Genomic DNA, 16,306 nt, shown 5'->3' with positions numbered 1-16,306 from the left:
AAATATGTCATAGTGTTTGCTTACGTGTCTTTCTAAACCAACTTGTCGGTATTTATTACCAAGGTTTATACCATCTTGTCTGACACTGCAACACAAGGAATGGTGCAGGTGGTAATATTTTATGGAATGGCAAAATTAAAAGCCAGGAGGTCACATGATAAGACTAGCCAGTAGGTGTGAAATAAGATGATTTTTTAGCAGAGCCCTAAATTTATAAGTTGTCTGCGGATCCTTGACTTGTTCCTCTAGCGAGTTCCAGATCTTTGGGCCTTTTATGAGCAAAGAGTTCTTGCATACTGAGAGTTTTACTCAAGGGATGTTGAACAGGGCCTTATGCCTTGTATTGTAACTGTGCATTCTGTTGTAACTGTCGAGGAGTAGTTTTAGGGGGGATTTACAGTAGAGTTTAAAGTTCTGTATATGTAGTAGGCACAATAATAAGAGTGTATGTCTTGTATATTTAGCAAGTTGAGTCTTTTGAAAAGTGGTGGGGTGTGCTGTCTAGCACAGGAGCTGGTTATCACCTGCACAGCAGCTTTTTGTTGGATTATTAAGGGTCTAAGGTGGTTGGCTGTGGTAGAGCCCCAGGCACAGATACCATAGGTGAGGTATGGATATATTAGAGAGTGGTACAAGGTAAGGAGAGTCGTTTGTGGTACATAATAGTGTATCTTGGAAAGAATTCCTACTGATTTGGAAATTTTCTTGGGTATGGGACTGAAATTTAAGATTACAGTCAAGGATAAGATAAGAGATAAGATTTCGTTCGGATTTTTAACCCCGGAGGGTTAGCCACCCAGGATAACCCAAGAAAGTCAGTGCGTCATCGAGGACTGTCTAACTTATTTCTATTGGGGTCCTTAATCTTGTCCCCCAGGATGCGACCCACACCAGTCGACTAACACCCAGGTACCTATTTGCTGCTAGGTGAACAGGACAACAGGTGTAAGGAAACGTGTCGAATGTTTCCACCCGCCGGGAATCGAACCCGGGCCCTCCGTGTGTGAAGCGGGAGCCTTAGCCACCAGGCCACCTTGAGAAGGAGAAGACCTAGAATTTGCCCTCCGTGTGTCTTGATATAGGGGAACCATTTAACAGTATGTTGAGTTGAATATTTGAGGCTCTGTTGCCAAACAGCATGAAGTAAGTTTTTTCTATGTTAAGTGTGAGTTTGTGGGTCATCATACACAAATAACCCGCACATAGAGAGAAGCTGACGATGACGTTTCGGTCCGACTTGGACCATTTACAAAGTCACACTAACCAGAAGTGGAGCAGGACGGCTATATATAGGCAGGAAGAGGTGGTGGTAGTAGTAGTAGTAGTACAAGCATATATCTTTAGCAGTTCATTGTTTACAGTGTTTTCAAGCACAGCTGGGTCTGAATGGGAGTAGACATGTAGTGTCATCTGCAAATAGAACTGGTGTAAGGAGTTGGGCTGCATTGGGGAGATCATTGATGTAGATGAGAAATAGTCTTTGTTGGGCTCACATGAATTGCATCCTTAATGAACCAAGTGTAATCTATAGACCTTAAACCCAACAAATAATTAATGTAATAACACCACTGTACTGCCATCCATTTTCATGGCTGGAATGTTTGTTTTAATGAGTACATCATATATTACAGGTAGAAGATGCTAATGTGGACCCAGAGTACACTCTCCTCACCTACCTCCGCAACAAACGTATCCTTTTGTAACATCAGAGGGCGGAAATAAATATAAAATTAAAACGAGTTTAACACTAATGGATACTTAGGTAACAGTAGAGAGGAATAGTAGGCACTATCCAAGGTAGATAGCACGAACTATCTTAAGTGGTGGGTACTAGATGAGAGGAATAGTAAGTACTAATGTGAGTAGTAGGTAATGACTGATGTGAGATTAGCAGATAAGAAGCCAGACTAAACGAAACACAGACAAACACCAAGTTAAACATGTTGATGCATAAAAACTACATCAGGCCTAAGTGCTTGTATAACTGTACTGACTCTTGAAGCCGTGAGAGAACGATTCTGCTGGACACTGGTGTGTATATTCCTTAACGTCAGGATAGTTCGGCTGTGCGGCACGAAGCTTGGGTGTGCTGAGGGCGGCTGCGGTGCCTGCACAGTTATGCTCTCTCAATATGACCGTGTCAAGGACAAAGTAAAGTAAGTACCTGGCATAGTCTGGATTAACCTTGCTTCTGCCTATTTTCACTTTGCACCAGATGTCAGTTTTCCTTAATTCTTTCAAAGAATTGTACACATACTGTAGTACCATTCAACACATGTATTGTACCATTCATGTACAATAGCCCTGTATTGTGTTTTGCTGCTTTATTTTTTCCACTTAAGTTATATTAAACATGTGCCACTGTGTGGCCACATTAACTCTTGTTGTCTCACCGTATGTGATATAGGCAGTCATGCCCCACAGGCACTTCTCAGTCAATGCGTGCCTGGCCCCTGTGGCTTCTGTCCATGGTCTGGCTGTCACCACTGTAGAAGGTATCGGCTCCACTACCACTGGTCTACATGCTGTGCAGGATCGCATTTCTCGAGCCCACGGTTCCCAGTGTGGTTTCTGCACCCCAGGCATTGTGATGTCAATGTACACACTCCTTAGAAACAACCCCAAACCCTCCATGGCAGACCTGGATGAGTACTTCACGGGTGAGTCCAGCAGTAATTTTATAATGTGAATATAAGACTTAATATGCGCATTACTCACTAATTTTTGTAAGGGAAATTTTAACATTTAGTATATTAATGTTTATATTAGGAGTATGTGTTTTTGACTTTCATCTTTTATTTAAGCATGTATAGGTATATAAAGTTGTTTCCACTTTTTGTTGTTGATAATAATGGTGACATGATGACTCCCAGAATACAGCCTCTCCTCACTTAGCGACATACTCATATACCGACGCCTCAGACTTACGATGGGCTCTGACCAGTATTCATACCTAAATAATGTATATTAGAGTTGATTTCCTCTGTTCTGTTTATTTCAATATACATACAGTACACTACTGTATAAAGATTTAAAAATATACCAGAAATGTTATAAATGATGCAAAGGTAAAATTAAAACAATATCAAAGATGGTTAACACAAACTCACTATCATTATACATGTAGTATGTTCCTCACTTAGCGACGAATTAGTTTAATGATGTCTTAGGAATGGAACTCCGTCATTAAGTGAGGAGAGGCTGTATATTAGTGTTTGTTTGACTGCTGGAAACTTGCAAAAAATCTAATTTAAAAACAAGAAACGTTTACAGTACAGAATTATCCATGTGTGATGTACACCTTCCTTATTGAATGAAAAAAAATAAACAATATAAATAATATTACTGACTGTTAGGATGAAAAAAATTACAATTTGGCATATTACTTGAGGTTTTACAAGTCAGAGGATGCCATTTGTATTTCTAACTGGCAGCTTAAGAAATTCAAGTAGTAGTGAACACTGTCTAGCAGAGATAAGCATTAAATGCCATGTTATTCTCTAGGAAATCTGTGTAGATGTACGGGCTACCGACCCATCCTGGAAGGGTTCCGTGGCCTGACCACAGACGCTGCTGCTGGCTGTGGTAAAACTGATTGTTGTAAGCTCCGTGGCTCCCAATCCTGCAATGGTGAATACTTTTCATTGTTCTGGCTGATGACATCTTAAAGCTATTCCTAAATTTTTTAATCTCTTACAACATCTTCAGAATATATGTTATGAAACTTAATTATTTTGCTTAATGGGGTTTTCCCGATGTATAATCTAATTTCTAAACTGCTCTTGTTACTTATTGTTGACGAATATTCTTTTCAGAAGTAGTAGACGAAAAAGTCAATGATGTCACCAACAGTGTCAATGGAGAAACAACAGAGGCTTGCAACTTGCTGTACGACGAAATGCAGTTCCAACCGTACGACCCCAGCCAAGAGATCATCTTTCCTCCGGAGTTGAAGGTGAAATTTGTGTGAACAGTGAGCTGATTGTGGTGGTGTTTTCATCGTCAGGAATAATTTGTTCTACTTGGTTCTTTGTCATATGATAACTCCCAATCAGTGAGTAATCAACCAATAATGTAGCCATGATGGTAGTGATTTGCAAATGACTTAACTGCTGCTATGACTGGTGAGTGGATAGAATGTTGGGTAACCAATTAATGTAACTTGTATGAGAGAGTACTGTTTGACCTAATTCTTGTGTGACGGTATTCTAAATATTTCCTTCCAAAAGATAAAAGGCAGTCAGTTTAATTTGTCTCTGAGGTATTAGATATTCACATTATGAAGCCAGCTACTCAGCATTATATATATTATTTTAAGAAGTTTTGAATTTTTGAAAATCAGATACGGGATGATCTGGACAAACAATACCTGGAGGTGCGAGGTCCCCGGGTGATCTTCTATAGACCAGTCTCCCTCAGCCAGCTCCTGGAGCTTAAGAATCTCTACCCTGACGCTAAGATCATTGTCGGAAACACAGAAGTTGGTAAGTGAGGCTTCAAGGCACTTATAACGTTTCACGATGTTCAAAAAAGTTATTAGGTGGCATATAAGTACTCACAAATACACCAGATACTAAACTCACCCTACCTCCCCACTTAAAGCCCCCTGTCCATATACCCCCCAGGAACTGGATACTTAAAACTATATGTGATAAACTAAATATGGAAGAGGGGGCAAGGGTAATTTTATTCTTTTAGATACAAAGAGATATCCTCGCCTCCTTAACACTTTTCAGCATGAGACCGGACATAACAAGTTTTTCAATTGTATTGTTTACAGTCGTATAAAGTTTTTTTCATTTTGCATTTGAATTATTGGTGTAATACAACATAACAGTGCTCTGTGATTGAATACATTTTGCATTTGAATTATTGGTGTAATACAACATAACAGTGCTCTGTGATTGAATATCTGAACTTAATACATAACATTACCTCTTTTGTTTTTCCCACTTTATCAGGTGTTGAGGTGAAGTTCAAGAATCAGGTGTATCCTGTGCTGATCAACCCCACCAAGGTGGAGGAGCTCACTTCAGTGCAGGTCAAGGAGACTGGCATTGTTTTTGGTGCCTCTGTGACTCTCACCACCTTGGAGGATACACTCCACACCGAAGTCAACATCAAGCCAGGTCCGTTGGTCAGGTCAGCAGACCAGGTATTGTGTGAATTGTGATTAGTTGCAGCAGTGGAACCTTCCACCACTAATGAGATGAAAATAAAAAAAAAATCTTCATATCGTGGTTGAGAACTGTGACTCGTTAAAAATTTAGATTTATTTTAAAATTACTCGATGTATTATGGTCATTGTTGCTTCTTAGCAGTTTATTCCACTCTTCTGCATCTCTAGTATTTAACCAGCAGTTTCCTATATCATTCAAATCTCAAGTAATCCAACTTGAATTTATTATTGCGAGTTGTCACTGCTAAAAAAAAAAAATCAGGACTTTATTCCATACTTATCTTTCATGTGGACAGTTCAGTCACATGGTCTCTTATTCTTCATTCACAGAATACCAGTCATGGATATTCTCAGTTATTCTGAAGTTGAGTAATGATCTGTGTTGGAGAACACCAGAAACTGGTGTTCTCCGCTATGCTAGAGATACTTTGATGATTAATGTTCTCTGTAACAGAATACCAGACACGGGTATTCTCGGCCATACTGGAGATGCTGAGATGGTTTGCCGGAAAGCAGATCAGGAACACCGCTGTGAGTATGACGTTGTCTGGTACCGAGTATGGGGTTCCACTCTTGCTGGGATCGAACCTGGGTCCTACAGATTGAGCTGGATTTGAGCCGCAAGCCACCATACCTAATCAGATGAATATTATGAAAACTGTGTACCTGTCTGTTATATGTTTGCCTTGCCATAGTTTCAAGCTGCCAGACTTTTGCGAGTCAGTAAAATATTAAATAATAATTGAGGATATTGCAGGCTATCGGTGGCAACATCATGACCGGGTCACCTATTAGTGACCTCAACCCATTACTCATGGCTGCTGGCTCCATCCTCACACTCCACAGCCAAGGTCAGTAGAGGTCACCCCTCACCCTGGCTTATTAAAAATACATTAAATACCGTATTTTCCAGCATATAAGGTGCGTTTTCTCCCCACAAAAAGTCTTGGAAAATCAGCGTGTGCCTTGTATGCTCAAGGTCATTGTCAAGGTTAGGCTTTATCAGTTGTTTACTAACATTACTTTACAACTGTTTAGAAACACATGTTATTTACTCGTGCGCCTTGTATGTCAGAAAATATGGTATATACCACTGAGTATGACCTGCCATGTTTGACACTAAAATAGATGCTCTTAAACCTACATTTATGGTGCAGGAAGTTCGTGAAGAAAAAAACATGGTTGCAGACACTTGCATTGGGACAACATTGCACTCTATGTAGAGCTTTATCAAGTGTATGATCCTTCTGGGTTTATCACTGAATTCAATGATGATAATAATGACAGTTTTTAATGAATCACTTGCCTTTATGTTGTTTAAAATAAGGGTGTTCCATAGTTCGGTGTTCCCCACAAGATATATGCTGGAAACTTTGAGGGGAGAGAGATGCCAAGCTCTTATTTATTTAACAGAGCTTTGGAAAGCAAAAATGAAATGACTAATCAGACATCTTTATGTAGCTTTAAGAAAAAAAAACGGTAAACTCAAGGTACGACAATATTGCTTGTCTCGCTGTTTGCAGACTAAGATAGTCTCTCTCTCTCTCTCTCTCTCTCTTGCTCTGAGGAGCCCACATGGGTTGAGAGCTTTATATAAATGTAAAATAAAAATAAATTATGATTATAACTCAATGTCCTGTTATGTGAAAAGTCAGAGGCGCACGGCAAGTGGTGATGGACCAGCACTTCTTCACTGGCTACAGACGCAACACTGTCCAGCCTGATGAGGTTCTGCTCTCTGTGCACATCCCCTACACTAGGCAGGTAGGTTGATCAGTGCACATCTCTCACACTCAGTAGGTAGGTTGATCAGTGCACATCCCCTACACTCAGCAGGCAGGTTGATCAGTGCACATCCCTTACACTCAGCAGGTAGGTTGATCGGTGCACCTTTCTCACACTCTTTAGATTCTTATTTGACGTAGCCATTGTCGCTGACATATTCAACGAATTAGCAAACATAGGATGGAATTTTCATAGCTCCTTGTGCATTAAATTGTTATAATGATATGTCACTGCATCCGTATGTCAGCAAAACTTGTGTACCTTATACATGACTACAGGTGTGTTATCTGCCTTACTAAGCACATGTCTTGGTCAGGATGAGTACAGTGTACTCTGCTCTTCAGGATGAGTATTCTGCTCCACAGGATGAGTACTTCCTGGGGTACAAGCAGGCACGTCGACGGGATGACGACATAGCTATCGTGAATGCGGGTTTCCGAGTCAGGCTACAACCTGGCTCAAGTGAGGTGGCCCGACTGGATCTGGCCTTTGGTGGCATGGCTCCCACTACTGTGATGGCCCTCACCACTATGAAGGTAAGATACCCAACCATTCTCAATTTACACAATTCATTTTTTTAGAAAATATTTTTTTTTTTTTTTCAACAAGTCGGCCGTCTCCCACCGAGGCAGGATGACCCAAAAAAGAAAGAAAATCCCCAAAAAGAAAATACTTTCATCATCATTCAACACTTTCACCACACTCACACATTATCACTGTTTTTGCAGAGGTGCTCAGAATAGAACAGTTTAGAAGCATATACGTATAAAGATACACAACATATCCCTCCAAACTGCCAATATCCCAAACCCCTCCTTTAAAGTGCAGGCATTGTACTTCCCATTTCCAGGACTCAAGTCCGACTATATGAAAATAACCGGTTTCCCTGAATCCGTTCACTAAATATTACCCTGCTCACACTCCAAGAGATCGTCAGGTCCCAAGTATCATTCGTCTCATTCACTCCTATCTAACACGGTCACGCACGCTTGCTGGAAGTCCAAGCCCCTCGCCCACAAAACCTCCTTTATCCCCTCTCTCCAACCCTTTCGAGGACGACCCCTACCCCTCCTTCCTTACCTGGAGTTTACCTGGAGAGAGTTCCGGGGGTCAACGCCCCCGCGGCCCGGTCTGAGACCAGGCCTCCTGGTGGATCAGAGCCTGATCAACCAGGCTGTTGCTGCTGGCTGCACGCAAACCAACATACGAGCCACAGCCCGGCTGATCCGGAACTGACTTTAGGTGCTTGTCCAGTGCCAGCTTGAAGACTGCCAGGGGTCTGTTGGTAATCCCCCTTATGTGTGCTGGGAGGCAGTTGAACAGTCTCGGGCCCCTGACACTTATTGTATGGTCTCTTAACGTGCTAGTGACACCCCTGCTTTTCATTGGGGGGATGGTGCATCGTCTGCCAAGTCTTTTGCTTTCGTAGTGGGTGATTTTCGTGTGCAAGTTCGGTACTAGTCCCTCTAGGATTTTCCAGGTGTATATAATCATGTATCTCTCCCTCCTGCGTTCCAGGGAATACAGGTTTAGGAACCTCAAGCGCTCCCAATAATTGAGGTGTTTTATCTCCGTTATGCGCGCCGTGAAAGTTCTCTGTACATTTTCTAGGTCGGCAATTTCACCTGCCTTGAAAGGTGCTGTTAGTGTGCAGCAATATTCCAGCCTAGATAGAACAAGTGACCTGAAGAGTGTCATCATGGGCTGGGCCTCCCTAGTTTTGAAGGTTCTCATTATCCATCCTGTCATTTTTCTAGCAGATGCGATTGATACAATGTTATGGTCCTTGAAGGTGAGATCCTCCGACATGATCACTCCCAGGTCTTTGACGTTGGTGTTTCGCTCTATTTTGTGGCCAGAATTTGTTTTGTACTCTGATGAAGATTTAATTTCCTCATGTTTACCATATCTGAGTAATTGAAATTTCTCATCGTTGAACTTCATATTGTTTTCTGCAGCCCACTGAAAGATTTGGTTGATGTCTGCCTGGAGCTTTGCAGTGTCTGCAATGGAAGACACTGTCATGCAGATTCGGGTGTCATCTGCAAAGGAAGACACGGTGCTGTGGCTGACATCCTTGTCTATGTCGGATATAAGGATGAGGAACAAGATGGGAGCGAGTACTGTGCCTTGTGGAACAGAGCTTTTCACCGTAGCTGCCTCGGACTTTACTCTGTTGACGACTACTCTCTGTGTTCTGTTAGTGAGGAAATTATAGATCCATCGACCGACTTTTCCTGTTATTCCTTTAGCACGCATTTTGTGCGCTATTACGCCATGGTCACACTTGTCGAAGGCTTTTGCAAAGTCTGTATATATTACATCTGCATTCTTTTTGTCTTCTAGTGCATTTAGGACCTTGTCGTAGTGGTCCAATAGTTGAGACAGACAGGAGCGACCTGTTCTAAACCCATGTTGCCCTGGGTTGTGTAACTGATGGGTTTCTAGATGCGTGGTGATCTTGCTTCTTAGGACCCTTTCAAAGATTTTTATGATATGGGATGTTAGTGCTATTGGTCTGTAGTTCTTTGCTGTTGCTTTACTGCCCCCTTTGTGGAGTGGGGCTATGTCTGTTGTTTTTAGTAACTGTGGGACGACCCCCGTGTCCATGCTCCCTCTCCATAGGATGGAAAAGGCTCGTGATAGGGGCTTCTTGCAGTTCTTGATGAACACAGAGTTCCATGAGTCTGGCCCTGGGGCAGAGTGCATGGGCATGTCATTTATCGCCTGTTCGAAGTCATTTGGCGTCAGGATAACATTGGATAGGCTTGTGTTAATCAAATTTTGTGGCTCTCTCATAAAAAATTCATTTTGATCTTCGACTCTCAGTCTGGTTAGCGGCTTGCTAAAAACTGAGTCATATTGGGACTTGAGTAGCTCACTCATTTCCTTGTTGTCATCTGTGTAGGACCCATCTTGTTTAAGTAGGGGCCCAATACTGGACGTTGTTCTCGATTTTGATTTGGCATAGGAGAAGAAATACTTTGGGTTTCTTTCGATTTCATTTATGGCTTTTAGTTCTTCCCGCGATTCCTGACTCCTAAAGGATTCTTTTAGCTTAAGTTCGATGCTTGCTATTTCTCTGACCAGTGTCTCCCTACGCATTTCAGATATATTGACCTCTTTTAGCCGCTCTGTTATTCTTTTCCGTCGCCTGTAAAGGGAGCGCCTGTCTCTTTCTGTTTTACATCTACTCCTCCTTTTTCTTAGAGGAATAAGCCTTGTGCATACATCGAGTGCTACCGAGTTAATCTGTTCTAGGCATAAGTTGGGGTCTGTGTTGCTTAGTATATCTTCCCAGCTTATATCGGTTAGGACTTGGTTTACTTGGTCCCACTTTATGTTTTTGTTATTGAAGTTGAATTTGGTGAATGCTCCCTCGTGACTAATCTCATTATGTCGGTCTGGGGCTCCGCGCATACATGACTGAACCTCAATTATGTTGTGATCTGAGTATATTGTTTTTGATATGGTGATATTTCTTATCAGATCATCATTGTTAGTGAAGATGAGGTCTAGTGTATTCTCCAGTCTAGTAGGCTCTATTATTTGCTGGTTTAAATTGAATTTTGTGCAGAGATTTAAAAGCTCGCGTGAGTGTGAGTTTTCATCAGAGCTGCCTCCTGGTGTTATTACTGCAACAATATTATTTGCTATATTCCTCCATTTTAGGTGCCTTAAGTTGAAATCCCCCAGGAGCAAGATGTTGGGTGCAGGAGCTGGAAGGTTTTCCAGACAGTGGTCAATTTTTAACAGCTGTTCCTGGAATTGCTGGGATGTTGCATCCGGAGGCTTGTAGACTATCACAATGACTAGGTTTTGGTTCTCGACCTTTACTGCTAAAACTTCCACTACATCATTTGAGGCATTTAGCAGTTCTGTGCAAACAAGTGACTCTGCAATGTACAGGCCAACCCCCCCCTTTTGCCTGTTCACTCTGTCTCATCTGTATAGGTTGTAACCTGGGATCCATATTTCGTTTTCCAAGTGATCCTTTATGTGGGTCTCAGTGAAAGCTGCGAACATTGCCTTTGCCTCTGCAAGCAGTCCACGGATGAAAGGTATTTTGTTGTTTGTTGCTGGCTTTAGACCCTGTATATTTGCAAAGAAGAATGTTATCGGACTGGTGGTATTGTTGGTACTGGGGGGGGATTTTTTTTCCGGCATTAGTATCTGTATCTGTTGGTTTGGAGTGGAGGCCATCGACTGTGGTTCCACTCCCTATAGATTTATATGCTTTCCATGTCATTCTACTTTGATCCATTCTCTCTAAATGACCAAACCACCTCAACAACCCCTCTTCTGCCCTCTGACTAATGCTTTTATTAACTCCACACCTTCTCCTAATTTCCACACTCCGAATTTTCTGCATAATATTTACACCACACATTGCCCTTAGACAGGACATCTCCACTGCCTCCAACCGTCTCCTCGCTGCTGCATTTACCACCCAAGCTTCACATCCATATAAGAGTGTTGGTACTACTATACTTTCATACATTCCCTTCTTTGCCTCCATAGATAACGTTTCTTGACTCCACATATACCTCAACGCACCACTCACCTTTTTTCCCTCATCAATTCTATGATTAACCTCATCCTTCATAAATCCATCCGCCGACACGTCATCTCCCAAGTATCTGAAAACATTCACTTCTTCCATACTCCTCCTCCCCAATTTAATATCCAATTTTTCTTTATCTAAATCATTTGATACCCTCATCACCTTACTCTTTCCTATGTTCACTTTCAACTTTCTACCTTTACACACATTCTCAAACTCATCCACTAATATACCATTGTAATTTTCATCTAAATGGCTTGCTACTGACAGTAGGTAAAAAAAAATTTTTTTTAGGAAAAATCTTCTATGGGATGATGCTCTGCCTAGGTTATCAAATAAATGCATAGCGAGGATTATGGCATTTTATTGTGAAAATGTTTCACCTTTGCCTGGGATTTTATCAATTTATAAAGTCCCTGTTAACGAAATGTCTTCATAACTCTCATTGTGTCTATTTACAAACTCTTGGTAAAATCTACCATTGTATTATCAGAGAGTTATCAAGTCATGACAGAGCCTAGCATTTTCACAATGGAAGCTTGTTTTGCAAAGTGTGGCTTTGCTTCACAATATCTGGGTAAGACATGGTTAACCTTGCAGAAGCTATTTTGTCTGTCCAGTGCAAACCTCATTGTCTTCTCATTGATGCATGGAAGCAGTGGTTAGGATCCTCTTCACATATCACATGTTGCTTATGCAGCCTCATGCAGCAGCCAGAAGGCCCAAAAAAAGGTGTATTAGATAAAATAAGATCTATGTGAATCACTAAAGTCGCGTGGGACATTCAGTACATGGAGTAGTAAGAGGCTTCATCTTCGTCTCAGCACGACTCAAATGTGCTACCTATTTGTACCTACCTAGTTGTAGGGAGGTTCCATTAAAATAACTAGTTCTATAAACAGTCGACCAAATTTCACAACTGCATTTGCGCAGATTAAAAGAAATAGATTATAATAGCGAGTTCAGTATACAGTGGACCCTTGGCTAACGAACGCATCGCATAACGTTAAATCCGCCCAACGAAGCATTTGAGCGTAAAAATTTTGGCCTGGCCAATGATAAAAAACTCGCCAGATGTGATTCGTCCCAAACCTGTCCAGCCAGCCTGAGCGCCTCAGCTGCCCTGCCGTCATTGTTTACAAGCCAGGGTGGCTGGTTTCATGCATATATTCGATACATTTTGTATTATTCCATTGTTTATAGTGCTTGTAACTGCTAAATAAGCCACCATGGGCCCAAAGAAAGCTTCTAGTGCCACCTCTGTGGTAAAAAGGGTGAGAAATACTATTGAAATATGTACTATCGTACCACGGTCAGCTGCTGCTGCACCACCGTCAGCTGTACTACTCGAAGATGTGGAGAGACTGTTGTTGGTGTGGCTTAATGAGAAACGATTACCAAGAAACAATTAACCCCAGAGGGTTAGCCACCCAGGATAACTCAAGAAAGTCAGTGAGTCATCGAGGATTGTCTAACTTATTTCCATTGGGGTCCTTAATTTTGTCCCCCAGGATGCGATCCACACCAGTCAACTAACACCCAGGTGAACAGGAAAAAATGCCTGGAACTAGCGCTCATATTGGTGAATTTAAGGCCAGCAAAGGTTGGTTTGAGAGATTCAAGAATCGTAGTGGCATACACAGTGTGATAAGGCATGGCGAAGCTGAAAAATTCCAGCCCCAACAAGTGCTCAGTTGTGACGAAACAGGCCTGTTCTGGAAGAAAATGACAAACAGGACCTACATTACTCAGGAGGAAAAGGCACTCCCAGGACACAAGCCTATGAAAGACAGGCTAACTTTCTTGTTTTGTTGTAATGCTAGTGGGGATTGCAAAGTGAAGCCTTTACTCATCTATCACTGAAAATCCCAGAGTGTTCAAGAAAAACAGTGTCTCATCACTCATCATTACTCTTCAATAAAGGTAAGTGTCATTTTTAACATTTATTTATATAGTCTCATTGTTTTCTTTGTAGGGAAATGTATATTTCATGATTTTTTTTTTTAATACTGTGTGTGCGTGTGTGTGTGTGTGTGTGCGCGTGTGTGCGTGTGTGCGTGTGCGTGTGCATGCGTGCGCGTGTGCATTCACAGGAACATGTTCGTGTAAGAGCATCAGCCAGAATATCAGATATTATTGATGTTTGCCTGTCAGTTCCTGATCAGCCGGGCTGTGGCTCGTACGTTGGTTTGCGTGCAGCCAGCAGCAACAGCCTGGTTGATCAGGCTCTGATCCACCAGGAGGCCTGGTCACAGACCGGGCCGTGGGGGCGTTGACCCCCGGAACTCTCTCCAGGTAAACTCCAGGTAAGAGTATTAGTCACAGTACAAAAAGATTAGGCTGTAAGATTTTTAGCCAGATTTTAAAATGATTGTTTGCTTGTAGGAATTGGTAGGTCGTCGCTGGGACTCATCACTGCTGGAAGCTGCCACATCTCTCCTACTACAAGACCTGCCATTGGACCCTTCTGCCCCTGGGGGCATGGTGGAATACAGACGTGCCCTCACACTCAGGTAGGCCATGGTGAAGTACATGTGTCCTCACCATCAGATAGGAAGCAAAAGCATGCCTTCACACACTCAGGGAGTACTAGCATGCTTTCATACACTCAGGTAGGGAATATGAGCATGCCATCACCCAGTTGGCCTTCGATCCACTAGCACAAACAGCATGGATGACCAAGTGGTCAACAGAAAGCTGGCATCGGGCCAGGCTAAGAGTAGAAGAGTCTTCAAGACTAGTTGCTGGTACATTACACTCCATGAAGGTAGCACCAACACTACATACAGGTTTATGCTTTCTTGTTATTATTGTAATAACTAGTGTTGTCACATTCTTACTCAAATGTAACTTATGAAAAAAATACATTTTGTTATACAACCTGATGGTTAATTTTTTTTTTTTTTAGTTTTTTCTTCAAGTTCTACTTGAGTGTGAGGGGTCGCCTTAGTGAGAGTCTGCCACAGGAAGTGACGCCACTGACACAGGAGGAGAAGAGGGCCATCCACCTGCACCAGCATACTGTACCTCACAGTACACAGCTCTTCCAAAAGGTATGCCCATATGTAAGAAGTAGGTCCTGGGTGGCACCTGGTGGGGAGAGGTGGGAGACCTGGGTGGCACCTGGTGGGGAGAGGTGGGAGACCTGGGTGGCACCTGGTGAGGAGAGGTGGGAGACCTGGGTGGCACCTGGTGAAGAGATGTGGGAGGCCTGGGTGGCACTTAGTGAGGAGAGGGGAGACCAGGGTGGCACCCAGTGAGGAGATGTGGGAGACCTGGGTGGCACCTGGTGAGGAGATGTGGGAGACCTGTGTGGCACCTGGTGAGGAGAGGTGGGAGACTTGGGTGGCACCTGGTGGGGAGAGGTGGGAGACCTGGATGGCACCTGGTGGGGAGAGGTGGGAGACCTGGGTGGCACCTGGTAAGATGAGGTGGGAGACCTGGGTGGCACCTGGTGGGGGGAGGTGGGAGACCTGGGTGGCACCTGGTGGGGAGAGGTGAGAGACCTGGGTGGCACCTGGTAGGGAGTGAGAGACCTGGGTGGCACCTGGTAGGGAGAGGTGGGAGACCTGGGTGGCACCTGGTTGGGAGAGATGGGAGACATTGGGTGGCACCTGGTGGGGAGAGGTGGGTGGCACCTGGTGGGGAGAGGTGGGTGGCACCTGGTGGGGAGAGGTGGGTGGTACCTGGCAGGAAGAGGTGGGAGATGTGGGTGGCACCTGGTGGGGAGAGGTGGGTGGCACCTGGTGGGAAGAGGTGGGAGATGTGGGTGGCACCTGGTGGGGAGAGGTGGGTGGCACCTGGTGGGAAGAGGTGGGAGATGTGGGTGGCACCTGGTGGGGAGAGGTGGGAGACGTGGGTGGCACCTGGTGGGGAGAGGTGGGTGGCACCTGGTGGGGAGAGGTGGGTGGCACCTGGTGAGGAGAGGTGGGTGGCACCTGGTGGGAAGAGGTGGGAGATGTGGGTGGCACCTGGTGGGGAGAGGTGGGTGGCACCTGGTGGGGAGAGGTGGGTGGCACCTGGTGGGGAGAGGTGGGTGGCACCTGGTGGGGAGAGGTGGGAGATGTGGGTGGCACCTGGTGGGGAGAGGTGGGTGGCACCTGGTGGGGAGATGTGGGTGGCACCTGGTGGGGAGATGTGGGTGGCACCTGGTGGGGAGAGGTGGGAGACGTGGGTGGCACCTGGCGGGGAGAGGTGGGAGACCTGGGTGGCATTGACGAGCATTGCTGCCCAATTATTAATTCCACCCTTGCTCCTGCTATTGTTGCTCAAGTATATAAGCTTATGACTTATCATGCTAGCATCGTCCATCATGCTAGCGTCGTCTATCATGCTAGCATCGTCTATCATGCTAATGTTGTCTCTCATGCTAGTGTCGTCTGTCAGGATTGTGAATGTTGCTTAGCTTCTGGGAGTTCTTTATATAAATACAATTTTTTTTTTTTTTTTTTTTTTTGACAAGTCGTCCGTCTCCCACGAAGGCAGGGTGATCCAAAAAAGAAAGAAAATACCCAAAAAGAAAATACTTTCATCATCATTCAACAATGGGATCCATAGCAATTGTACATTAATTCCTTTGTCCCTAATTTTTGAGTATCTATACCTGGCTTCTCCAATGAGCATGTTGTTGGAGTCATTATATGAGTCAAGAGCCTTCAATGATGGCTCTATCATCATTACTGATTGTATATCATCATTGAAGGCTCTTGACTCATATAATGACTCCAACAACATGCTCATTGGAGAAGCCAGGTATAGATACTCAAAAATTAGGGACA

General features: G+C 43.6%; 1 protein-coding gene across 3 annotated transcripts in view; it reads left to right on the top strand.

Moving 5' to 3' along the window:
• The window catches only part of ry (xanthine dehydrogenase rosy), a 70,131-nt gene that overhangs the window by 18,719 nt on the left and 35,106 nt on the right, over positions 1-16,306 (top strand). For 2 of the 3 annotated variants that reach the window (XR_011393028.1, XM_070092888.1), the window contains exons 2-14: positions 1,632-1,689; positions 2,060-2,156; positions 2,425-2,660; positions 3,505-3,630; positions 3,816-3,955; positions 4,343-4,484; positions 4,962-5,129; positions 5,634-5,710; positions 5,937-6,030; positions 6,831-6,943; positions 7,330-7,500; positions 13,914-14,041; positions 14,437-14,581. Coding sequence is in view for 2 of the 3 variants with exons in the window: in XM_070092888.1 (XP_069948989.1) it covers positions 1,632-1,689; positions 2,060-2,156; positions 2,425-2,660; positions 3,505-3,630; positions 3,816-3,955; positions 4,343-4,484; positions 4,962-5,129; positions 5,634-5,710; positions 5,937-6,030; positions 6,831-6,943; positions 7,330-7,500; positions 13,914-14,041; positions 14,437-14,581 (1,695 nt within the window). In the remaining variant the exon portion in view is untranslated. The remainder of the gene's footprint in view (positions 1-1,631; positions 1,690-2,059; positions 2,157-2,424; positions 2,661-3,504; positions 3,631-3,815; positions 3,956-4,342; positions 4,485-4,961; positions 5,130-5,633; positions 5,711-5,936; positions 6,031-6,830; positions 6,944-7,329; positions 7,501-13,913; positions 14,042-14,436; positions 14,582-16,306) is intronic. The other variant, XM_070092889.1, reaches the window with a different exon arrangement.

Source organism: Cherax quadricarinatus, chromosome 41, assembly GCF_038502225.1.
Source record: "Cherax quadricarinatus isolate ZL_2023a chromosome 41, ASM3850222v1, whole genome shotgun sequence".
Lineage (NCBI taxonomy): Eukaryota > Metazoa > Arthropoda > Malacostraca > Decapoda > Parastacidae > Cherax > Cherax quadricarinatus.
The sequence above is the reverse complement of the archived record's forward strand: the minus strand, read 5'-3'. Positions and strand labels throughout refer to the sequence as shown.